At 38.9% G+C, this 26914-nt stretch overlaps 1 protein-coding gene across 2 annotated transcripts; it reads left to right on the top strand.

The window, feature by feature from the left end:
* Nucleotides 1-7023: 7023 nt before the first annotated feature.
* On the top strand, nt 7024-26673 carry LOC102785502 (chemokine-like protein TAFA-1). Of its 2 annotated transcripts, none has more exons than XM_006794211.3 (6): nt 7024-7433; nt 8494-8635; nt 24003-24143; nt 25287-25411; nt 25603-25689; nt 25845-26673. In XM_006794211.3, exons 2-5 carry the CDS (start codon nt 8494-8496, stop codon nt 25633-25635), a joined length of 441 nt encoding a protein of 146 aa, XP_006794274.1. In that variant the 5' UTR covers nt 7024-7433; the 3' UTR covers nt 25636-25689; nt 25845-26673. The 2 variants fall into 2 exon arrangements, with proteins under 2 accessions (XP_006794274.1, XP_006794273.1); XM_006794210.3 differs by having other exon boundaries at nt 8475-8635.
* Nucleotides 26674-26914: the final 241 nt, after the last annotated feature.

The following is a 26914-nucleotide window of genomic DNA, read 5'->3' as shown; positions in this document are numbered from 1 at the left end:
AATGTAAACATTTGAAGGGCAAACGTGGCTTCGTCTCACGAGATGAATACAGGCATCAGAAGAGGACTGGCGAGTTCAATTACGCGAGCAACAGCAATTTTGGGGTTGTCATGTGATATGATGAAGCCAGCACAAATACATTGTGCCATGTCAACCATATGAACTGGGGCAGGCACAATAAAGGCAATGAAATTGATTGAATGTGACTTTGGGGAGAAAAATGTCTTCCCACAAGATTTCTTTCTGTTTCAAAATGCCTTAAAGATAATGTAATCTCCATGTTTAACATTGTCATATCTGAGTCTATAATCTTTAAGACAGCAAATGAAAAAAAAGCGCATGACAGTTTCATACAGTACACATTTAATGTCAATTATTAACACAGCCCTGTGCACTTAACCCAGATAAAAACGACTGCTGATGACATTTATAAAGATGGGAATAAAAAAGGCACCTATTGATATTTTTCTTCACCTGGATGCCACGAGAGAGATCCGTTTTTACTGTAGCAAATCTCAGGAGGCGCAGAGATAGTTGCTGGAATGGAGTGGTGAAGCGAAGAGCCAGAAGGCAACAGCATCTGCTCTCTCTGGAGACTGTCATCAGCAGTTTGGCCTAAAAGAATGGCTACTTATGTTGAAATGTCTATGCGCCGGGTCTATTTTTTCCCCTGACACTGCAATACTGTAGTTTTCTTTGTTAATTTTAAAATTCCATAATGTGCATGCAGTGACATTTGACTCAATGGTGGGATCAAATAACAGAGCAAGTAGCACTCAGTAAATGTCAGTCGGACTTCGGAAATAATGGAGGAAAAAGCCATTTGCATGAAGGCTTTAAAAAATAAAAAATAAAAGAGCAAGGTGTGCACTGTGTTAGCTTTTTATTCTGCTTTTCACCTTCATTTTTTCATATCGCACACTTCAGGTGTAGAAAGGTTTGTGTCTGGGAAGTTAATGAGTTGTTTCGCCTGAGAGAAATGTGCCTCTGTCTTATCCACGACAAAGATATAATGGAAAAGATTGATATCCTTAAAAGAATCTATTAAATGTTAAGATCAACTGATGAAAAAGGTGAGACACTCAATTTCCATTAAACATGAGGAGCTCGGCGAATTGAAAAACATCCGGCTCAAGACTTCAGTTATTTTAATAGCAGTTTTGGCTGATTCTGCCCACTAAGACATTAATACTCTACTGAATAGGATTCAAAGGCCAGCTTCTCACACTGCCTTCTATAAAGATAATCTTATTTCTTACTTGGCTGAACTTGAGAGTTGGCTCAGGCAGATAAAATAGACACCAACTGTTTCCCATTGACCTTTCCAGAAAGGAGCAGGAGAATGCTTGAGAAAACAAAAACATTCAATGGAAATGCAAATGAATCACTCGAAAGGCATTCCCCACTATTTAAATGTAAGTTGTTTGCTGGCAGTGATTTATAGATCTCAGGGAAAAGAAATTTGAGTTGTTAAACCAACAGCAAGATATTATCTTCTTCTATTATTGAATCTTTGAAACTGTTTGCACACCACTTGTCTTTCTTGTGTCAGAGCCATGGGACTAAACACACTGTGTATGGAAGGTGCGTGTGATTTATTTATTTATTTATTTGTGTGTGTGATATTATAGCAGGAATGCCGGTAGAAGTATATGACTTTTATCTACCAAACTCCCCCTCCAAAACACACACCCACACACACTATTGTTCAAAAGGCATTGTGTGATGCATAAAATGATCTACAGTATGACATGTTCTCTGTGTCTGATAGAAATCAGCCTCGGGGGAATGGTGTCATTGTAATCAGCAGTAATATCATCTTAAAATGTCATTTTTTTTAAAGGTGACATAATAGGAAACATTGAAAGAGTAGACACAGCTGAGGGCGAAGCTAAGTACAAAACTGCTATGTGTTTTTTTTTCTCAAGCGTTCCCACCCTGAGCAAAATTCAATGATTTATTGACATTTTTACTCTGCCTAGTCACCCTCTGGACAAAGTAACAGCCAACACCTTATCTTGTAGGCTTGCTATTCGGAAGAGAAATCTGACATTACTAGATCTATATTGCTGCCATTATTTGTAAAATATTTGACTTCATGCATGCCATTTGGCAAATATAAGAACAAACACGACGTGCCCCTAAAAACCTTGTCACCCTCTACGTAACATTCGAGCCAACAGCTCTTGGGAGCTCAGGGCTGTGTACCTCCTGCATGTATCTGTACCCACCATTTTAGATTTAGGAGACAACTCTTGTGGCCATTCTCACAAAAATCATCCTTGCTTTTCAGAGAGCAGCCGTCAGAACCATTCAGGAAAGAGTCCATTGAATCAGCAGTGCATGAACCTTCTTCAGACAGATACTGGTGGTCTGCCGGTCAGAAAAAAAGTATGTTTGATTGGCTTGTTGCACTGCAAACATGATAGATATAGATTCAGGGGATTTTTTTTCTCAATTCACAACAAAGTTTGTTTTGTTTTTTTTGTTTTTTGTTGTTCAGCTGTGAGCAAACTAAGAAAGGAGGGGAAAAACCCAACATGTGCACAATAATTAGAGAGTTTAGTAAATTTCTCTTGTGCTGTTTGTTTTCATTTCTCAGAGCATAAATATATTAACCTCAGCAAATGTCAAACTAAATGAGCATGCGATTGATGTGCACTATATTTATCTACACAGTCATTTTCCTACTGATACTCTATATATTACTTATTGTAAAAAAAATCTCCGGTAAAGAACAAAACAATATCTGATATCTGACAGAGTGCATTCATTTGATGTGAGTTTCACTGCTGCTCAAAACCTTTTAAAAGGTGAGCAACACAACTGAATTGAATGCATCCATGAAAAGAACTGTAAATTATTTTGAAGTGACTGTATATAAATAACACCCTGCCTCTGTAGTGCAGGTATTAATTAATCCCCTGGCATACACACTTGCTACTACTGTTTGTGTGAGTGTCAAAATGTCAAAACTACAGTGCCTAGCTGTGTCCAAAAAAATTGAAAAATGAAAGTATATACTTGTTTGTTTTGAAGGATTTGGTGTTTTAAAGTGGGAGCTAGTGGACTTTCAGCTGAGGAAAGATAAAGTGATGACACAGGCTGTATAGAAACTCTTGAGAGACAACATGTTGTTTCCTTTTTTATGGCCTACGTTTGCAATAACAAATTACAGAACATGAGGAAGGAAATTCATTTCTTAACTTTCTCCAACTTATTTTCCCTGGTGTGATATTTGAGTTCACCTATAGCACTATGCAAAAGTCTCAAGTCACCCCTAAATTCTTCATATTTTGCTGGGAAAATAGGAAATGAGTGTAATCATTTATTGAAACATGTGCAAACACAGAAAGAAATAAGAGGGTATAAGGCAAAAAACAGAGTCTGCCCTGTTCTAACAAGCTTGAAAGTCAGCATCTGGATGTCTGGAGTTTTGATCTCCTCCATACCTGCTTCATGCCCTGGAGGACGGGGCAGTGGCCCCCCACACCCTCTAGCAGATCATTACATGAGGGAACCTTTTAAGAAAACAAGCGCGTCCATGCTCACAGGTGTACACACGGGTGATCACACACACAAACTACACCCTTTTTGGCTCCTACCTCAATGCACACTGTGCTGTCGATCTTACGTGCTGCACAATAATGTTTAATATTTAGTATTTACTGTCATATTCCCATATATCATTGTGATGTTGTTTATAGTATTACTCTCGTTTTCTTCTGCTTGTTTTCTTTTTTCTTTCTCAACAGGTGATCCAGGTGATCGATACATGTATTTTTTTTTTTTTTTTTTTTTGCTTATTCTGTTTTTTGTTTTTTGCCCTTCTCCCCCGTCCCTCTTCTCAACTGTTTTTCTTTCCCTCTTTCTTTCTCCCTTTTCTTTCCCCCAGTCAAGTCTGTCCCGTATTCAGCAAGTGAAAATAAAATAAAGAATAAAAGGTGAATCAAATGGACCATTACGGCAAAGCTGGGATGGTCAATTTGGTAAAGAAAATCCGTTGGGCATCTTTCTTCGCCTTTAGACAATAATTCTGATGGCAAAAGAGCCAAACGGGACAGGCAAAAAAAAAAAAAAAAAAAAAAAAAGAAAGTCAGCATTTGATATCACCACCTTTATTCTTCAACACAGTCTGAACTTTCTTAGGTAATCCCACATTCCTTCACCAATGTGAGTCTGCGGTCCTGGGGAAGCCAATCCATGACTCAAAGTGTTCCATTGTGTGTTTTTCAATTCAATTCAATTCAATTCAATTCAATTCAATTCAATTCAATTCAATTCAAATAGCGCCAAATTACAACAACTGTTCCCTCTAGGTGCTTTTTATTGTAAGGTATAGACCCGACAAAAATACAAAGAAAACAGAGAAAACCCCAACGACCATATGACCCCCTATGAGCAAGCACTTGTGTGACAGTGGGAAGAAAAACTTCTTTTAACAGGAAGAAACCTCCAGTAGAACCAGGCTCAAGGAAGGGTGGCCATCTGCCAGGACACAACAGGACAAAGACATGTTGTGGAAGAGAGCCATAGATTAATAATAACTAATAATTAAATGCAGAGTGAGTGAAAAAGGTGGCTGAAGAAGAAACATGGGACTTCATCACTTTATAAGACCTATTGTTATTTATTCCCAGCACATTCCCTGTGTAATTTGGCATTCCTCAGTCTTTTCACCCTTTTTTCATTCCTTAAGAATTATTTTTTCACAGTCACTCTTTCAGTGGGACCATTTTAGACGAGGCTGCAGTAAACAGTAGAAGGACAAACTGAAACCTTTTTCAGCTAAAGAAGTGGGAGTGAATTATGTTTTTTTTGCAACAGTCTGCTAGTCACACAGTGTCTAAAGATTTGATTTGTCTGTTACTGTATATGTAGACACCTCACACACACAAAAAAAAAAAGGTCAGATACAAGGACTAGACTGAAAAAGAGTGAAAAGCACCCAATGTTTGAAAGACCTTTAGAGAGCCTAAAGAACTCTCGCTTAAAATAGCTTTTAAAAAAAAGTCTGGCTCCTTGAAAGAAAAATTTAAAGGAGCAGTTTGAGACTTTTTCATAATACTGTAGGTGGCTTTAAGCACAACAAAACCACAACATTCAAAATACCAAAATTGTTTATGTAGCTTATGTTTAAGATTTATTATTTCTGACTGGGCTGCAAACAAGCTCTTCACTGCACATCACTAGGCTCTAACCTCTTTCAGTCTGCTGACAGCATAGTTTGTGTGGCTTTGTTGTTTGTGTGTGCACGTGACCATGTTTGTATATGTGTGTCTAAATTTATTTCATGTGTAGAGATTCCTTATTAGCCATTCATAAAGTAGTTGGACATCAGGGATGCATTAGTACCAGGTTCAGTCGGGTCAATGTCAGAATAATTGTTCAGTCTCACGTTGCAATACGCTTTTGATACTTGAGTGTCCTTTGCACATGTACCACTTTTGTGTCGTTCCTGAATGCAGTGATTGCCTGTCAGTTCAGAGAATTAATATAGCATTTTGTAAAAGACACAGAGAGAAGTAAATGTTTAACAGTTGATTCAGTGGTACATTAATCAGATGTACTCAGACGTAATGGTGCATCTTTTCACCTTTTCTCTGATACTATACTGAATAAGTCACTTTCAATAACCCATTTTAAGTTATTCATGCTACTTGGTCACATATCAAAAAGTAATCTGACGGTATCACTCACACCAATTGCAAATATTTAACTATGACCATATGCCCCCGTCTTGCTTTGGGTTCTGGGTAATTGTCTGTGTGAGTCACAGGAATAAAGATCAATGGCAGTATTGATTTCAGGGTTCTGTGTTTGAGATACACAGTCTCCACTGTGCTCCATGAATTTCACATATTTCTCAACAATCTCCCTGTGAAGCAGGTGACTTGAATGAAGTTCAGCCCTTTGTTAAAAAAAAGTGTCATCATGCAAAAACCTCTATAAACTATTAATGACTTCCTCATCTCTGGAAACTATTGTTCTGCTCTGAACAACTCAGCAATTTATGCTGCCTGGCTTTCTCCTATATGTCCCAAACCCCCACACAGTTGACTCTGCCAAAGCCACAGACATTAATGCTGTGTTGTAACGTGCAAACATCTCCAGTAGTTTCTTGCAGTTTTTCTCACTGTGGGTATTCTTCGCTCCTTCCTGAACTGGGAATGCACCCTGTCTTCCTGAGCAAGCATCAAAATAAAATGTGATGTCTCCATGCCGTAGAGATGGCAGTGTGAACTGCAGGCCTTGGGCATGTTCTGCATGCCAGTGATAAAAAAAACAAACACATCTAGACACAATTCAAAAGTAGAGATCACCATATAATAAAGGTGGTGGAAAACAGGGAGGATCTAGCTGTTTTCCGCTCATCCAGATGGGAACTGACTTACTTCATATTACAGCTCCCACCCCCCGATGATCATCATTATGTCTCCATAATGGTGTACTGAAGAACTCCCTCCAACAGTAGGTGAAGATTGCCTTCAGATGAATGGACATTTTTATTTCTCAAAACAACCCAATTTCAATTTTCTTTTCTTCTGAGCATGTGGAAACATGTTCTTCATCTTCTTTTATACACCTCCCTACAACAAAATAAAGGTATGCTGAGGACTGGTTTTATTTCCCCCCGAATCTTTTGTTACTTGGTAACATAACATCCTGACTTTCTGGTCAGGATTTTTAGATTAATTTTGAATCACCTAGAAACACCGAGCGTGTCTTTAAAACCCTAATGTAGACAGATTTGAGACACTCAATTAAAAATGAAAAGAATAAAATGAACTGTTGCCTTGGATGAAAAATAAATGCATTCTAAATGTAAATAATTGCTAATCCCGTGGTCACAGCTACATGAGTGATACCAGTTTCCCTTATTTGCATTTGTTAGAAGCATCTGTTTAGATGGAATCCCACTATGCCATCTAATCCAGAGGCAGTCTGGCTTTAAGACATGTGATACACTCTTTACACTCAGCCAAGCTGTACGTGAACATTTGTCTCTTAGTGTTCGCTGAGGAGGGACTCAGCGAGCGCTGCTGTTCAGAGGCTGCCTCTCACTGGAAGGATGCAGACGGGGAAAGAAGAGATTCCACTACAGTTAATCAAGGAGCACTCTGCACGTGCCTATAAATGCGAAGGGGCAAATGAATTCAGTGTCACTGGGAGCAGCTCTTTAAGGGGAAGCAGTGATAATTCAAAGGTGGAATTGAAAGAGCTGTAAATCTATTTCTTGACTCTGGCTTGACGGTGATTCGTGAAACACCGGACTGTTGCTATCAAAGTGTGGAGCAGGAAGACAGAGTCAGCGGAGTTCCCTGCTTGAGCCAAATCCACAGTTATTGGATGGGATCAACATGAGCAGAATTATGGATGGATTTATGCCATTCTGTTGAGATATTTATACACTCATTTTTTGGGTTGCTCAGGTAAGGTAATCTTTTTTTCTTCTCTGAGTGAAACCTAATTTCTGTCGTTGTTAAGATGTTCAGGTTTTGTATCAGTCTTTGAAAAAAAAGAATGGAAACTGCGAAATATGCATTCATAAAGAATAACTGGACTCTTTGACACAGCGTTGAGAAAATCTAAATACATTTGACCTTATTTTATGATACTGATTTTGCTTAAAATTGCACTGTCTGTTTAGCTAATTATCTATTTTATTCCAATTTAACATTTACAAAACCAATATCAATAAATAAAAAGACAGAAAAGACATCCCAGGACTACTAATGAGATGTTTTCTTACTTATGATTTGATAAAAGTTTTTTTAGGGCTTGTCATTGAAATATATAAATTAGATTAAAATGTAAAACCTAATAAATAAATCCTAATATGAATGAATTTCAGGGAAAAAATGTTTTTCCAAAAATATTTTTTCATTTTCCATTTTGATATGACCAGATGCATTCCTCCCAGTTGTTCTATATTTTCCTTTTTTTTCTTATCTAAACAGCGTGGTGAGACATTACAAGCCTTTTGATTCCTATTACCACCACGTCACTGTCATATTACTGTGACAGATACAGAAAAGCCACGGCAGCCAGCTGCTTGCAAAATCTTATCTTTCTTTAAGTTTGATTTTGGTTTTGAGGCAGGAGCACAGCTCAGGAGTTGAAGGGAGTCAGCCTGTCAGGGGAAATCTCTGCTGCATGGGAAAAAGTCCCCAGGGATCACTCCACATTTGCAGTGTTGCGGCTCAGGGACAAGACAGGGCAAAGTAGGAAGATGAAATGGTGAAGAACTCATACTTATATAATCATGCTAATGATAAATTCTGATGACTAAAAATCTCCACTGAGGGGCGTTAAGGTCAAATTACCGACAAAAGTGCTTAAAAGAAAATTGAAATGTATTCATTTTTGCTCAAGACTCCAGACGTGTGCATGCAGAGGGGATGGGGCCGAAGTGGTGGTGAGGGAGAGTGAGGTCAGAGGTTGAGACATAATGCATTATGGGTTGATTCCAGCTCTACTGGTCCTCAGCAGATGTGTCCTGTCATGTCCTGGCTGCTCTGCCTGTGCCTCTGGGTCAGTGTGACTGCCATCCAGCTGTGTCAGGCCACTTTCTACGACACCATCCAACAGCATCCTGGGACAAGGCCTGGGCGGACCACAATTCATATGATTGGTGAGTCTTTTTGTGCTTTCTTTCTTATTTGACATGACACATACAGCATAGAAATGTCAACAAAAATACATTCTGAATCATCTCCTTTTATTTCCATTGCCTCTTGAGCACTGCTACTATATGCTGGGTTTGGCTGCTTAAGTGCTTAATTAGATTCCTAAGAGAAAATATTAGCCCACTTTATTTCAGTCTTTATTTCATTAATATATTAGTGATTAACAAATTATTTAGCAGGCAGATTGCACAGGGGCTGACTTTCATTAAGATTTGCACCACATAGCTTGAGAACTTCTACTGAAGATCACACAGATAAACAATGAATGCCTTTGCTTTTTCCTTCTTCAGCTATTACGGTTGATATTCATGCTACACTGCTCCCCCTCAATTTGATCTGTGCGATTGTGTTGACTGTGAAATTGCACTGAATGGAATATGAGTGAAGCATTGCGGTCGAACTTTTGTTTTCATCAGGCGGACGTGAGCCCTGGTTATGGTAAATAATTATGATCTCCGAATTCAACAGAGAAGAGGAAGCTCAATGCTGTCAGAACTTCAAAGGGAGAAGTAGCTGCATGAATGTGCAGGTCCTGAGTGTCTGTTATTTCCTCTATGCGCTGGTGCACCTCAAGCATATCAGCAAGAAGTCTTTTCAATAGTCTCAATATTGTGAGTCAGAAGACTTCCTGTTCCAACACCTCCATTTCATCACTCAGGTGTGTGCATGTGAATTGGAGACGAAGAAAAATATATAAAAGAAGAGGGAAAAACACAGGCAAATGGGATATCTTCTAAAAGGTAGTCTCATATCAACAAAAGGAAATTGAATTAATATTTCAACTGTGCGTTCGGGTCCTTTTTTGGAGAAAAGAAACAATTTGAATCATTCAGGTCCCCGTCTTACTAACAGGGTAAATGTCCTGTCATTCCATTTTTCCATAGACCTCACTTCCGCACAAATGAGATGCCAGTTTTATGAGAGGAGGATGGGATGCCTGTCTGGATTGATTCTGACACTCGAACATTTGTTCTGTGCTGTGGTGTGTGCCTGTTGGATTGGTGGGAGGATTGGGGTTGACGGGTCATGAATTGGTGGCAAGAAGGCCATTGGCTACAGACCACTGGGCCAATCATTAAAGGCAGCAAAATGCCACAAGTTCACGGTGACTGGTATTACCAGAGGAAATCAAGATTACAGAGGGTGAGAGATCAGTTGTGTCCTTGCCAATAGAAATTTAGATCTACCCGGACGTATATCAAATCATTCATGTGTAGTGGTTTTGGGATCAGCTAATTGTGGCCTGCTCTTTATATCTCTTAAACATATTGAAACTGTTGATGAATTATCGGCTTTAAATGAAAAGCTGTTGTGTGAACAGACATCTGAGAGATTTATTATCAGCACTGTGTCTCACACTCCAGATGTGTTTTCAATAATAATTTCTTTTTGATATTGTGGAAGCACCTGTTCTGTTCATCCACTGACATATTGGCAGGCTTATTGCAAAGAATGTGTGTCCAGAAGTCCATTAGCTAGATGACCCTTGACTAGGTGCCTGTGTGTGCTCAGTGAATCGAACAAGGTGGCCTGCTTTCCACCCTACAGCTCTACTTACAGATTGCTGCCTGCCACTCTCTCAGATATGCTTAGGGCTATTCTCCGCCTTCCTGGTACAGGCAGGGTTGCTCTCTGCGGTATGATTCATGAGGTGCTGTATTTATTTGGTGCAAAGAGCGTGAACAGTGCACAAAAGAGAACAGATTGTGTTTGTCTTGCATCCGTAAAGGCCTGGTCAGAGATGTTGCTTTTTATTTGGGGTTGTGTATTTCTTGACCCCGAACATATCTAGAGGAAACGACAGGAATCACAGATGGACAATTCTTTTTTGTCTGTTTTTTCTGTCTAAAACTCTGACCTGGTAAACAAACAACCAAACAAAAAAATAACCCCCATAACTTGGCAATGATTTGAAAATGTAAGCTAAGATGCTAAAAATACATTTTAAAAAATCCTGTGCAGGTATGACTATTTACACTTTTGCACCTCAGATGTTGTGTGATATTTGTTAAGGATCAAAATACATGCTTCAGTTCAAAGGGAACAAAGGTGTGTTGAATTTTTTGAGCAGCAGTCTACATTCAGGGGAAGAAATAGTGCCATTGGTGATGCAGTGCATCATGTGGAGGTGTTAGCAAAAACTACAACAAACAGTAGATAGTGGCTGCCTGAGGTGGCCTTGCTCTCTCGTGAACTTACTCCCACCAACATTTGGCTCGGCAGGGTCAAACTGTTCATAACTGAAAGGTCACTGAATCTCAATGCCGTGCAGATAATCTCTTATCTTGTGGTTACTGTAAAACATTTGGCTGTGAGTGAACATGCATACACAGAGAAGATATGCAAAGCAGCAGAACTGGGGATACAAGCAGAAGGAGCTCACTCGCATGTTAAAATCTGCTCATATTTAAGTCACGCATGCTACATGTTACACTCTTGCAAAGTTACCCTTCTTCCTCTTTAAGATGGCTCCTTCAAACATCGATGAAATTTCAGTGTTAAGCAGCTTAAATATCTTCTCTTCTAATATATGGAGTGAAACTATAGTTTCTCTTTTTTTTTTCCTAGAGTGAAAATACCACATAAATCCCTCATGTCTCCCATTCTGCAGCTTTAGTGGGGACTAGAGGATCAGGACTTTTTTCTGTGTGCCTCAACAAAAGAAACCACTCGCTGGCAAAGCTCACAATGAAACAAACATGAAAAATGGATTTTCGGCTGTCACAAACAAAGGTTGTATCCACTATGCACTGTTTTAGACACTGACAATTTAATAGCCTTATATAAGGCATCCTGGAGGCACATTATTTTGACATACATCTTCCTCCTCCCCTCCCCTAGACCTCCTCTCAACCACGCTCTCACTAGTGTCATCGCTGCTCTGCTGCAGTGCCAATGGGAAGTGGCGTGCAGCCTCAGCCCGAGGCTTCGCCACATCTGGAGCTCGGCAAACTCACTTTGTCCTGATGCTGTTACACATGTTACTGTTATACTGAAAGACCATCGGCCACTCTGTGAAACACCAGAAACTTCTTCTACCGCCTGCTAAAAAGATTTCCCGCTTTAATGGCTCTGCAGAAAGCTGAGGCAAAGCTTGTTCAGCCATCATATTTTAGAAAGTATTCATGTAATTTCCTTGGTTAGCCCTGAAAGAAAAATATATTCTTAAGTAAATGAATCTGAGGACAATCAGTGGCCTAATTATTACTGTATGCTCACAGCTACAAATAAGTTTTACATATTCTAGTATTTCCCATTTATTTCCTCTTTTAGCCTATGAATTATTCATAAGAGAGTACTCCTCTAAGCTTGTGGATATTTGTTTAAACAGCATGTTTAATTGAAGTCTTTCTGCCAATTCTGTGCAGGGCTATGGTTTGTGGTCACAACGCTTATATGCAAAATGAATTTCTGTGGCCCACAGCTTAATTAATTTGCCAGGCTTCTCTCTCTCTCTCTCTCTCTTTCTCTCCCATGACTTCACCGGCTATTTCTTATCGAAGCCAAATTTTCCCAAGTATTAATAACACAGGTGTTAATGGCTCACAAAGTTTATCCTCCTGATAAAGGCTGCAGTGTTAAATTTTCTCTTTCGGGCCTTTAGAGAACTGTAACAAATTGAAGTAGAAATTAAATGAACTTTTCTGAACATGATACTAATGAATAATGACCTTATTTTAAAAATGTCTTTCAGTTTCTTTACAAAAAACATTCTGCATGCCATCTACATTTTAAGAACTTATTGATGTATTTTAACACTGTGCATTATATTTGTTTATGTACATAACCTATTACAAATAGGCCACTGTAACAGCCTAATAGCACTCATTCATGAGTCAGAACAGTAATTGCAAATCTGTCACATCTTGAGGTCATTACATTGCTGGCAGCAGCCTGCTATTTTGCCGTGAACCTCATTATCTGAGAGGTAGCACTGTCAAAGTCATATCTCATTGATCATCAGACACGAATAAATATAATCCTCATCATCTGCGGTTACCGCAATGTCTTGCTTTTTTAGATCTGCTGCCATTAAAAACCTCCATCCCAACGTAAAAGTCTTTCATTCCCATCATCCCCTACTACATGTGACAGAAAAGTGACCTAAGTAAACTTATTCATCCTTATGTCTGCCTTAATTCATAATATCAGTGACCCAGAACGAGCCAAAACAAGAAAACACACTCTTGCATACCTCAAGACCCTCAAGGCACTCTAAAGTCTATTGGAGCATATACTGCATGTTTTAAGCAAAGTGGACATTATGTAAATATCCTTGAAGCCAAAGTATACCCTTTAAAATTTGATTTAAACATTTGAAGGCTATAGACTCCCTGATTCTAAGATTGATCACGACGGGTTAAAATGGGAAAACAGCTGAGAATGAAAAGATGTATGATAAATGTGGTTTATGCTTTCTTTTTCCTTTAAAAAAAACATGTCTGTAGACGTAAATTGTGACTTGCAATACAAAATACATCTGTAGTTTGTCTCTGTTTACCTACAACGATGCAGTTAATCAGAGAAATCCGATGAAACGCAGCGTCCAGTCATATCAACAGATTCTCAATAAAGAGGTGCTTCGACTGTGTGTACCCTGGCTCATGTCTCCTCAAGGAAGCCCCTTTACTGTGTTATGGTCACACCTCCAAACTGACAACAGGCAGCTGAGAATTTTTGATGTGTTTAAAAAAGTAACATAAAATACAACTATTAGAAATGCATCGTCTATAATATAGTCTATACACCTTATAGCATTCTTCTGTCCTTCAGAGTGCACCCCACTTTGGGAACCACTGCTCTAAAGTCTGTGTTTAGTGATGTAAAACAGAGTTCACCTAACAATTCAGTTCAATCCATCACTAAGAAACAAAATGCCAAATGCTTATGGCTTAAACTCCTACTTAAAAGCTTGCATGTAAATAGTTTTTGCACTAAGCCAAAGAAGCTCCTGAGGAACAAACAGAATGGATTGTTACTCCTAAAATTAGTACATTTATGCTAGAACTTTGCGCACACAAACTGTGGCCCATGGCCAATTGCTTCTCTAAGACATTAGCGCTGCTTAGAAGGCCTACTGTTTAATAACTGCTTAGAATAGCAGAACACGTTTTGCCTCCGAATGACATTATTATTGGATTGTTTCAAACAAATTTGTCTCTGCTGGGTATAAGAAGCAGTGCATCCTCTTGGGGTCATCAGCTAGATTGTTAGACCCCGGATTTGTTTGTAGTTAGCAGCAGTTTTCTAAATATGTTGCTATGACAGCTGACATAGCTCAAGGATAGTTGACTCTGAAACCCCCGAATCCTGATAAAAGTGCTCAGTTTGCTTTAATCCAGAAATAGTCCAAAACAAAACTCGGCTTTTACAGACATCGTCCTTTGTGTTGTGTGAAAACAGCAAACCGAATGAGTGTTTTTGCTAATAATAAACACGGTTCGGGAAAGTTATGGAGCCAGTTTATCTGTGTCTGAAAATAAATTAGTTGCTTCTTAAATGAGTTTATGCATACAATTAAAGTTTCACATTAATTAATGCATGATGATGATGTTGGGAGTAATTAGCATCAAAGTTTTATTACACTAAATTGTACATCTGCTTTAGACCACAGCATGATTTTACAAATGTTTGAATGGAGTTGTTTTGTGGTGCTGGGTGACTTATAAAGATAAAGAAATGCATTTATTAGAGGGAATAATAAACTTCACATGAATAATATTTAAATTGCTTGGAAACAAAAACAACTAGCTTTAGACATTTTTCTCTTTTTTCCAGCTTTAGATATTTAAATAAGAAACTAAAAGAATAACTATCTGCTATCTCTAACCCTGGATACCCCAGAGTCACAGAATAGATAAGAGCTAGTGGCACCCTGGACACAAACATGCCCCCAGAACTCCCAAGTGCAAGACGCCCAAACTGAAAAAATAACATTACTGCATTTCATTTTGTATTCTATTTATATCTTGGTTTTTACTTTGTGCCTCTTCTTGTGTATGTTGGTTGTTGTTTTGCTCATTTTTGTGCTTCCTGTTAGTTGTTTAGCTTCTCTTTGTTTTCTTTTTCATATCTTGGTTTTGAATTTGCGGCTGTGAACCTGTATTCTCTGGAACCATTATTTTAATAAGATGATAAGAGGAAAGCGAGTACCACTTTGCAGCCACATAGATGGGCTCCGTGTTGTTTTTAGCCAAAAATGTCGCCCCCTTTTAGAGGCCCGTAAGCCCACTGAGTTACAGGATAATAGACTACAGTAAATGTTTTGCCAGGCACCGTGACAGCACTTCAAATTCCTCATTATTAATGACATGAAAAAATCAATTCAGCCTTTTTATCCTTTGTTCCTATGTCAGTGAATCAAAACAAGCCTTCACATTGGAAAGGATCCCACCATCACGGCACTTCACTGTAATTGCCGATGTCAGTGGTTGCACAAGTGTTCATGTGTGAGCACCCGTTCACTTTAATTCAACTTTTTCCCCAGGAATCAAAACCTACCAGTGAATTAGTGATAGCTCCTGCCCCCAGAGTTTGTAAACATTATATCAGCAAGTTCAGACCTTCGTGTCTCTTGTGTGCTGAGGATTGCTTGGGCGAATGCACTCCCTGCCAGTGTAAAATTCTACCCTGGTGACTAGTTTTCCAGCTTAGCCACATTGTGGGTGTGTAGAGATGTAGACCTTGTCACAAAGCCTGCTTTTTTTTTTTCTCTCTTTGCAAAGGATTTTGAGGTGTGGCAGACCTCAGGCTCGTCTTGCTCCTTAGATGATTTTGTCACTTCACTGTTGGCCAGCTGCTGTGAAATTTGGATGCTGGGGATTTTATGATCGAGTTGAAAAAAAATAATCTCGCTAAAATTGGGACTGCAGATTCAGAGTCTCTTTTAACTAACACCCCTGTGGTACCCAAACAGCAGAAGAAATATTACTTCTATTAATTCATGCTCTGTATTTGTAGTGTTAAAAATGGGACCTCATTTCCACATTTTTGATTTTTTCAATGAAGGAAATACTTCTTGCAGACTGGGAATTATGCTTGAGAGATCATTTCACATGGCATTGCCTTTGTGGTAGCCTATTTTAAATGCTTGGCAGGAATATGAAATTCATTATCATTACTTAGACCTCATTAAACTGAAAAGAAGCATCTCAACTTGCTAATTGGTTCCAAGGGGGAGGGTAGTATTAGGAATAAGCAAAGTAATTAATATTGGGTTTATCAGGCTCTCATGCAGATTTTATTTTATTTTTTTTTCTGCTCCTAATATCTCCTTGGTGTGCCATAAGTCTTCTGGCATATTTACACCACAGATCCAATTACCTTTCCTGCAGAGACTGGATAATGCATGTGTGAAAATGGGGGACGAAAGTGGGGATATTATGTTTTTGTCAAATATAAAGAACATGACGGAGAGACTAAATGAGACATTTCAAGTCATGCATCACCAGAAGAAATTAAATTACAATAAAAAGACAGTGCTTTTTACGGGTCTACATTAAAGTCTGGTCCAGTATCGAGCAAATTAACAAGAACTTTATGAGGCAGTCAGTGAAGTGAACACATCTACAATGTCTAATTTAAAGCATGTTATGCATGCATTTAAAATGTTTCAATATACAAAACAAATGTCCTATATCATCCTTAATGGCAGGAAGATGTGTTTAAAATGTTGATCCTTTGGCACGGGCTGCCAGCACAGATAACATCTGCCATATTTCTCCCCTTATCGGCACTCCTACATAATAATCGCCACTGTCTCTTGAGAGAACAGTCAGGAAAGGTCATTTAATCTTTGCATTACGCATGTTACACAGTTTACATGCTGCTACCACATCGGCACCCAGGGTGGATTGTCTGGTTGGCAGTGAGAGGGCCAGCAGTCACATCAGAGGCGAACAGCCGTTCTCTAAAGGCTCTCTGCTTTGGCTCTATCTCTCCTTCCTTTTCTTCTTGCTGAATGCAACTCTTTCATCTGAGCAAGCGATCTAAAAATATGAAATACCAGTTCTGGACATTTGTGAGTTAGAGAAAAAAAAAAAAGCTAGATAGAAGGACAGGAACAGCTTGACATTTAAAAATGAATGACATCACACTGACAGAAGACAAATTTTTACAATGCATTCTTTGCTATGCGCTCCTTCTCCGAGAACTCTGCAGTAATCGTGTGCAACAACAGCATAGCCTGTTTTATGTGTGTTTAATGGACATGAAAGCTGCTGTGTGATTGCTGTACTTTGCTGTCATGCTCAACATGCCACACCATAAAAAACACATAACCACTGGCCTTTTTCATGTGTGGGACCAACTCACTGAAGAGTCAAAATAGCACGGAATATCCTTGATCAGGAACACGGTGTCGCCAGTGTCCCGGTCCCGTCTTGTATGTGACAACACGAGACGACAGACTTTGAGGCTCAGATGCAAATGAGAAACCCATTCTCCACTACTCACTGCTTCTTTTGTTACATGCAGTTTTCATGCATCTTAAAACAAAAGCACGCTCTGCACTGTGAGTACTCATTTGGCATTTCAATAAAGTATCACCCATGTTTGGCCCACTGCACAAGACCAATCTAACGGCCTTCTTGCGTGACATGCTGTCAAAACCACCGGGCATATTTCATGAATATCTGTACTTTTATTTGTCATGGACAGTGCCTTTTCAGAGTAGAAAATGGTAGTGTCGATACCCCCTTTCTATCAAGCACATGCGCACACTTGTTTGTAAACTTACAACATGCAAGTGTTTTAAAGAAGAAAAAAAAAGATAAACCTAAATATGCGTTGATTAATACCTAAAGCTGTTGACAAATTCTGTTAATTCTTTAAAACATTTCCAATTCTCAAATTTACTCGAGCGTCGTTTGAAATCTCATTTACACTGCAACAACTCCTCTGCATTTTCTCCAGACTCAAAACAAATTTGTCTCGGAGTGTATCGAGCAATATGTCACTCACTTTCACCCCAGCATTTATGTCTAGAATAACAACAGTACTGCAGGGATTTCAGATGTTTTTGCAGAAGGCAGGGAAAAAAATAGACACTCAATTTGACACCATGCAGTCACATGTTTTGTGCCTCTCACTGTCTTCCATCTGCATTAATTTGACATTCTCTAATCTGGCGCTCCCATTTCCTGTCAGCAACAGAACTGCTGTACCCTGCTGGCTTCGATGTCTACAGAGAGCATGCACAGAGAAAGTGAAGCCTATTAAGGGTCACCTTGGATGCATTTCCCATTAATAGGTGACAGGCATGGTGCTCTAAAACATGGACTTCTGTGGTTGGGAAATCAGGGCCCGCTGTCTCTGATAAATGACTTTGGAGCTACAAAATAATTAACCACAGGAACTATGGACTTTCCAGGGACTTCCATGTGACATGGACTCAGCTCTGAGCTTGTTTGGAGTTATTCAGATGTCACACAGTTATCAAGATATATTGTCACATGGCACTCGTGCACTGTGCAAGCATACACATTCAGAACAGGGTGTACACAGAGTGCCACCGGCTGCCAGTCAATGGAATCCAAAGCCCAGGAGAGAAACTGGTTATCTGCTAAATTGAGTCCCTTAGGCTTTCCATTTGGTTTGTATATGGAGTGTAACAGTGACTACTTTCAGTGCTTTCCTTTCGGTTATATTCACTGTTCATTAAATCGTGGTGTTCAGACTCCCTATATGAATTACACATATAACATTTTTCATGTATACACAGTTCTGAATGCCTCAAACAGATGGCAGAGGAGTGTTGTCATTCAGAGGGTATACTTGCTATCAGTGTCTCCAGAGACAACCCCACAGTCTGGGCTCATTACAGTAGACAGCGAGCCATTGCATACTTATTGCGTAGTGACATTTCTATTGAGATAAACTGACCATTTTCCTCTGCGCAATAGCTGTTTCATCACGTCTGAAGAACCATTTACTGGTCCCACATGAACCCTGCTCACATTCATTAGGCAGGCAGGACCGCAGATCCACAGAAATTCAGAATTGGTGCTACGCGTTCATGTCACGCATGATTTGACAGCATTTGCCTTCAACCAGGCTTGCTGTCCATAACTCATCGAATTTCGATGCAGTGTTGTTGGCTTCCAGCGTGACTCATTGCGCCGGAGAGCATTGACTGAACGACACTTGCTGTCCATTGAGCAGATGAGACGCTGCGGATCCCAGGTGTTGTCATTTGTGTAGATAATAGCATTACGTTTAAGTGTTTTGACAATTTTCCATGTGGTAAACTTGTTCTGCACAGAACCCTCTGTGAGGAGTTGTTTAGAGTGCTAGAAAAATGTTTTGTTTTCTGCTTTTTGAGTTTCACAAAATCAGTATTGAATTGATTTTATATTAGCTATCAACACGCTGCTACATCTTGATTTGCAGACATAAAACAAGCTTAAGATGCTTCAAAAATCATGGAGTTCAGATGAGTCCAGAACGAATCGTCCTCAACCTTTTCTGCTTTCTCCTCTTTTAGGAGTTTTTGGTATCATTTTTCTGACGTTGAGAAGCTCTAAAGTTGTGTGAGACAGGAAAGTGTTGATAATATTTTACTTCTGCTGCATATGAGGATATTATAAGAACACATCAGATAGACCTATTGTATTTTATTGCTGGCTATAGGGTATGCTATTCATTTTTGACCTTGGAAACCAGTATGTTGCTTTTGGGGTGAAAAATACATAAATATTTCTTCCAACACTGCATCTACAATTCAGTTATTTTTCTACAAGCATTTCTGTATAGTACTTAAGGTAATGATCTCGCCATTAGATCCATTTGTAGCTCTCCTGGACCCTTTGATCATATTTTATGGCTTGTAGATGTTAAACTAAATGTGGAAATGTATAAAGTCATAGGGAAGAAGCTCTAAAAGTGCTTTGAATATCAAGTAATAGACTGATAAAAGTGTAACACAAACACAACCAATAAAGCAGTAAGACAACAGAAGACAGGTCCTTTAGCTGCACTGAAGGCACAAAGTTGTACAGTATGACTAGTACTTTTAATATGAAATTTAAAAAAAAAATAGCTGAGAAGAATTTAAAAGTTATTTCTGCTGATAAAACAGCTCTGATCTAAAGTACTCTAAAGCTTAGCAGCGCTCTCATTTTTTAGGCATACAGCAGCTAATGAAAGATGTAAATTGATTTCTGGCAAATATAGGATCAAATTAGACAAACTAGAAAATTGGTGTGATTCCGTATGTTGTTTTTTTTTAAATTTCAATGCTTAATTTGGTAAATACTTCAGTATCATTGATGTCCTGTTCATCGTTAATCATTTACATTGTATCTGTAACTGTAGAATTAGAAAATGTCAAACACAATCAAAAGCATGTTCATTGTTCCAAGGATTTATTTCTCATAACAGATCAACAAAGGTCAGCATATGCAATAAATCACCATAAGAAACCAAACAACACCAGGAACAGATCTTCCCAGGCAACACTAGAGAAATCTTACCACAATATAGCAGAATTATTTTTTCCCCAGCTCTTCCGAGCCTGAAAATGAGTTGTGCCCTGTTGAGTGCAGGTTATACAGGTTTTCTGGCCCAGAGTAATGAAGAGGCAGGAGCAGGGAGCATGGCAGCAAAATCAGGGCAGCTCCAGTTGAGACCCTTTTTCTTTGTGACCTCTGACCTGATGAATGACAATTTCTGTGTGACCCTTGTTCCCTGTCAATCAAAATGTTTTTGTAGAGGCAATACAACCATGAGCACGCACACACACTGGCAGACGCACACACTGTCAAAAGCCATTTGTCATTTGGAAGACTGATAATAGGAGAAATGGAAATACAGAAAACAATTATACCCTTGCATGACTCCAGCCCTTACCTGAAGAGAGCATTCATATCCAGCCATGTTATCCTTCGTTTCCTTCTGCAATATTTATCATGCAATGATGGGGTCTTGGAGCATGCAGCGTGTTGTACTTGCAGGCTGAAACCACGGGTGAACTTGAAGAGCGTTCATCAGTGTAAGCTTAGCTTTTGTTTAAAGGTACCCAGTACACCTGCCAGCTGGAAATACCACACTGATTTGCATTTTTATTCGATTTTAATGTATTCTTCGGAGGTGATGATTTCCAAAAATAGAGTATCCTTATTCTTTGCTGTGCTTGGTAGCAACAAGCAATGCAAGTTAATTCTGTTGAATAGTGTTTTTAATAGATCAAAGAAGAAATCTGGGGCTGTCTTATGCAATTAAGGAGATGCATTAAGAAGAACAAACCCCTGTGGGCTGTTGTTTTCAAATGATGCCCCACTGCTTCCACTGGTACATCACGATTAACGTTGTGCAGACATGCCCTTTTGTTGAGTGCATCAGGCAGCAGGCAATATTCGCTCAGACTGGCTACAGAATTTGGATATTTTTCAGTTAAACCAAAGGCTGTTTATGTTTTCTGAAATATACAACCTGGAGTTATGATAACCCAAAGAAGCTCAACAGACTTGGCAAGAAGCGAGAAAATGACAAACTTTTTTAATTCTATCCTTCCCATGGTCTGAAATTTGACTATTCATTTTGTCCCTTAATCGGAAGCTAGTTCTGTTTATTAATAAACAGAACTAGCTTCTGCTACCGCAAGAGCAGATTCACAACCAAGGATTGTAATTATGCTGAATATCAACCCGGGAGAAATACTGAATCCTGAATCAATTTCAATTAAGTTTATACCAATCTGACTTTTTGAAGCTTTACACACTTAGAAAAGATAATGATGACTCTTAATGCAATGAGGTGAAAATTAGAGAATCACAGTGAGAAGTTCAGTGATCTACTTTTACCCAGTAGGTCACCTGGGTCCGTGTTGGTTAATCCCCCCGGAACTTAGATGATGACTCACAAGATTTATCTTATTCCTTTTTTTTTTTAAATTTAAGCTGCCTTATGAATGAATTTGGTTTCCACTTAAAAACTGAATCCCTACAATCACATTTTTTCTTCCTTTATTTAGAAGTGATCCAAAATTATCATGCGACCTCTTCATATTTCAGTTTCAGAGCTCAGTGTGAGCACCATGTCGCCCCGATTTGGCGTTTTAAGGTATTATAATGCAATTAAATATAGGAAAAGGAATTTTAAAGTTAGAGTGCAATAGTGATCAATAGATTGAGAATGTGCACACGTGCTGACAATAGGTAGTGCTTTGCTGTACTGTGAGTAGAGTGGTAACCATATTTATTACACAGATTTATTTTACTCTTAAAAAAGTACCCAGGTAGATATATTTCTTAGCATTTTGTTCCCTTTATGACTGCATGAGAGGAAGACAGGAAATATAGACAGGAAATGCCAGAAGAAAGAAGGGTTTATGGCATGCAACAACAGTCAGATGGTAGTCAAACTGTAGAATGAACCATGTCCTCATTGTTTGCTTTAATTAGTGAGAAAAGATATCCCTTCACCAGTTCAGTGTACCATTTCTTGCACGTTGAGCCTAGAACAAGCAAATATTTGTTATTTTCTCTTGATAAACAAATGAAACAGTTGGTTGAGTATTACTTAATTGTATGCTGTTTTTTTTTAACTACAACTTAGTAAATATGCAATCACTGATTATATGCAATAGCAAAAGTTTCAAAGAAAGGTGAAAGAAAGGTCTTTGAATCATCTCACAACTAACACAACCCCATCTTTTTTGATTACTTTATGGTTAGTTTCATTAGTTTCATTGCAGTGATTTGTCCGATGACCAAACAACATCAGGTTTTCTGCTAAGATGGTGTCCAAGGCTTCGAAGAAACTACTAGGAATCAAGAGGACCACACTAACCAAAATATTCAAATGCAGTGAAGCAACATATGCAAATCTAGCCATGACACATTTCACAAACCCACAGCTCATTGTCAAACATTACTTCAAATCACTTTGCTGGCAGTGTACCAGATACTTTTCCCCTCTCACTGCTCTTTCTCTCTGCAACCTCCTTGATCTTGTGTCATGTTGACGGGTGTAATTGTCAGATGGTCCTTTGCTGCACAGCTCTCATATGTTGGAGAGTCTGAGCGCAGTGGGTGGGAGAGGCCAGAGGCCGAGGTGGGTCATGTCCGTTTCGTCCAGTTCTAACATCCCTTAGGGCAAAGCCAGTAGTTTGGCGATAATTGCATGGTGGATGCAGTGTTCATATTCATGATAACCCTGAAGCAGGCCTCTCCTCCTGCTAATAGTGTCTTTTTTCTGCCCGCTCTCACACATCTCTTCATCGTCATTTCACATTCGCCAAGCTGCAGGGGCTTCGCTTGTTCAAAGACTGTAAAGCACAGGAATGATTATTCTGGTTTACGGCAAACTTCTGTGATGTTTTATTGTTATTTTGCTGCATTAAAACAAACAATTCATGAATATGGACATTGTAGATCAAACACAAGATACATCATTTTTAAGTACCTTAAGGGACATTTTTAAAGCATTCAAAATCATGAGCAGAAACATAAATATGACAGTTGTTGTTGGAAGCCCTGTTCAGATATTTTGCTCAACAAAAAGTGCCAATACTACAATGTTACCACAGTTATAGGGAAAATAAGGGGGCTCAATTATGACACAGAACAGATAGATAGATAGATAGATAGATAGATAGATAGATAGATAGATAGATAGATAGATAGATAGATAGATAGATAGATAGATAGATAGATAGATAGATAGACGAGCATTTTATATATCTAAGCTAAAATCATAGTTATCTGAAAGATAACAAGGGGTCCGACCCAGACACCGCTCTTTTAATAAAGAGTCATGTGGAAGCAAGCTTGGCCAATCCAAAGCATTTTATAAGCTCATCATATGTGGTTATATGTACTATCTAAAGCATAACTAAAGATGTAATAAATTCACTGTGAATCTGATATTATTAATATCGTAATATTTGGGAAAAAGCTATTCCATTCAGAAAGCTAAATAGCATCTTTAGAAAACCTGTTTTGTCAATAACTATGTTTAAAATGACCTTCATTGGGTTTAAAATGGGTCTGCTTTCACAGGAGAAACTGCTCCCCAAAATACTTCATGCTAGAAAACACAGCTGTTGATTAAAAACCTAATAATTGTCTCTTTGATTAATCAAGCGACAATCACCAGTTAAATGTAGGTGAGCAGAAATATTTCCTTCCAAACAGCAAGATTAGTGTAAACTACTCAAGTAACCTCATAATTGTTAACACGGAGCTCAACTAAATTAGTAACTTTCCAGCAGTGAATCCACAAATGTCCACAAATGAGTTAAGTGTTTAGAAAGCAAATGCAGCTCAACTTAATGGCTAAATATAGCCCTTTTTTTTCTTTCTTTCTTATCAGAAGGGGGCACATGTGAGGTAATTGCTGCTCACAGATGCTGTAATAAGAATCGTATTGAGGAGCGGTCACAGACGGTCAAGTGTTCCTGTCTGCCAGGGAAGGTAGCTGGAACCACTAGAAACAGGCCTTCATGTGTTGACGGTGAGTATTTTTATAACCAAAGAAGAAGAAAGAATATCAGGTTAATCTACAATATCAGCTTTACTAATTCTGTCCTATGATTGCATGGTATTTATTCTGTGTGTGACTGCTTTGCAAGAATAGGATGCTTCCCCCTACCGCTAATTCTACCAAGCATGTTCTGTTTTACATACAAAATATGTTTTATAAAGATACAGAGATTTGTGCAAATCTCTCAAAAGGCTGAAGTCACCCGTGCAATGCTTTGTCCCAAATAAGATTAACATTACCTGTGATAATGCCACATACAAATAGTGTTGCTGACAGACAGCAGAAGGTTTCTGCAGGGGTAAGCTTTACTCCGACACAAGACAGTCAAATACATCTGCCAAATGTAGCGCACCTCAGGGAAGAGTGCAGAAATAAAAAATAGAATAAGGCAAAGAGACACAGACAAAATAGGCGTTGATTAAATATGCACCTTGTGGATATTTCATGAAGGTTTTACACATGCTTTGACAAATGTCTCCTACACAAGCTCAATGCTTTGTAAGAAATGAATTTGGTGTCGGGGTCTGACACAACTAAAACACATATTGGCTTTAGGAAACCTCTCACCTGCAGCTTTTATCTTAAATCCTTTTTGCAAATATTACTGCAATATCTGAGCAGACTGAGGGATATTTGAGTGCTCTCCATGTCAGCTCTGACACATTCTTTTCCTCTGTCACACATTGCAAACCATTTACTGTCTACTTACCCTGTATTTAAGGCAATTTTCTCTTCTGATGGCAGGGATATGGTGTGCATTAAAGTCAAGTCCCAGTCACACCTACCAATCCCTACACTCAATGAAAAGCCTGAGTTCCAGCCTCTGTATTAATGTATAACTGCATCTAATAAAGAGGCCACATTTTAAAGGATATACAATGTAAAGCAATAGTTTTTCACCAAAATGGGTTGTCCAAAGCATATAGAGCTATCAAAAACAGCCACATTACTTACCGATAGCTTTGACGTAACATATAGATAATTAGAATTATAGAACATATAGATAACTTGACCTTAAATCTCCTAACCACCAAAGCTGTGCTTTCAGGCTTTTTCAGTTTGGGGCTTTTTACTTGCCTACTATGTTATTTCTCTTGTCTTTGTTGCCTGTAGCATCCATAGTAATTGGGAAGTGGTGGTGTGAGATGGAGCCTTGCCTGGAGGGGGAGGAATGTAAGACGCTCCCTGACAACTCAGGCTGGATGTGTTATGCGGGGAACAAGATCAAAACCACAAGGGTAAGATAACCTCTCTTGACCGCAGGATTCGTGATATTATAGCAGAAATGTGGAAGAAAAGTGTAGCATTCAGTGACTCGGTCTGTGGCATCAGCAAAACAGTGAACTTTGCAGGATTCGTTTTCACTGCAAATCGACTTGTTAACAACTGAGTCTAACCTCTTAATTTCTTCCTTATTTTTTCTTGTCAGAACACTCAGCCATACACAACATCAACATATTAGCATTTTGCGGAAGGGATGCAAGTGAAGACCTCAGGTGCAGAGGATAATTTGCAGGTCAGCTTACTGGAAAACTGGATTACTAATTAATTTCTCCCAACTGTTCCAACTTCTGAACTGAGCAAAGAGCAAAACACAGACTTTATGCTCTCTTCTGTGCGATTAACTCTTAGCATACAGTCCTCTAAATGTGTCTTTCTTTCTCATTTCAGCGCTGTCGTAGGACCAATTAACGCAAGAGACAATGAACCTATTGTTGCTTGAAGAAATGCAGACACTTCTCAAATTAAAGTGTAAAAAGATGTAGAATACATAAAACACATTCTGCTCAAGGCTCCTGCTCAAAGCCGCCTGCAGGAAACTTCATCATAACCTTGTAATGAATACATTTTCCCCATTTTTTTTCCAACTCTGAGACAGAACGAGACTGTCTGTGCATTTGGATTAATATCTGGAGAGAATCTGACGTCCCTCCGTAGACATCAGTAAGACAGATGTGTACTACGAAGCACCAAACAGGAGAGGAATATATCAAAGGACATGGGATGAGCAAGTGCAGAAGCTGACAGCCCTCAGGATTTTCTTTACTCCTTTTAATATTAGAGGAAAAACATTGTACATAATTTGTTTGTCCTTCAATGTGTACATGAACTATTTATGGTGGTGGTGAACCTTCCCCCCTTCTAACCCACAAAAGAGCCAAAGTCTGATGAGTTCACGAATAATATGTTAGGATGAAACAAATGGATTATGAGGAAGATGTTTTACAAATACTGCTTGTGTGTCTTGATACATTTTGCCATTTGTTTGTGTGGTACGTGTATGCCTTTGATAACCTCTTAAATTGCTTTACCAATTAAATTTGGTGACATGTCCGCTACCCTAAAACCTGTTGATTCACCAAAACATGTGAAACCAGTTAAACCATTTCCAAAACTTGAAATGCCTTATTTGTGTTGGATGATTCAAATGGTAATACTGTACATATGAAGCCATCTATTGATATGTGCTGAAGTTTCATTAAAGTCAGTGTTCCTGTTACTCATGCGAGTGCATCCTTGCCACTCAGTAAAACATGAACACAAAGCCCCCCAAAAATGATATTTTAGATTCAGTGCACCTCACACTTCCTGAGGAAACGATCACTTCTGCACTGCTATGTGCATCGCAAATAAACATCCACAAGTCGACTGAGAAATCGCGGGGGGGGGGGGGATGACACTTAGAACTCGCCTCCCCTTGTTTTCTCTGATATCAAAGCAATGTAGTTACAGCTGTGTTC

Source organism: Neolamprologus brichardi, chromosome 20 (genome assembly GCF_056152115.1).
Source record: "Neolamprologus brichardi isolate AB-2024 chromosome 20, ASM5615211v1, whole genome shotgun sequence".
Lineage (NCBI taxonomy): Eukaryota > Metazoa > Chordata > Actinopteri > Cichliformes > Cichlidae > Neolamprologus > Neolamprologus brichardi.
The sequence above is the reverse complement of the archived record's forward strand: the minus strand, read 5'-3'. Positions and strand labels throughout refer to the sequence as shown.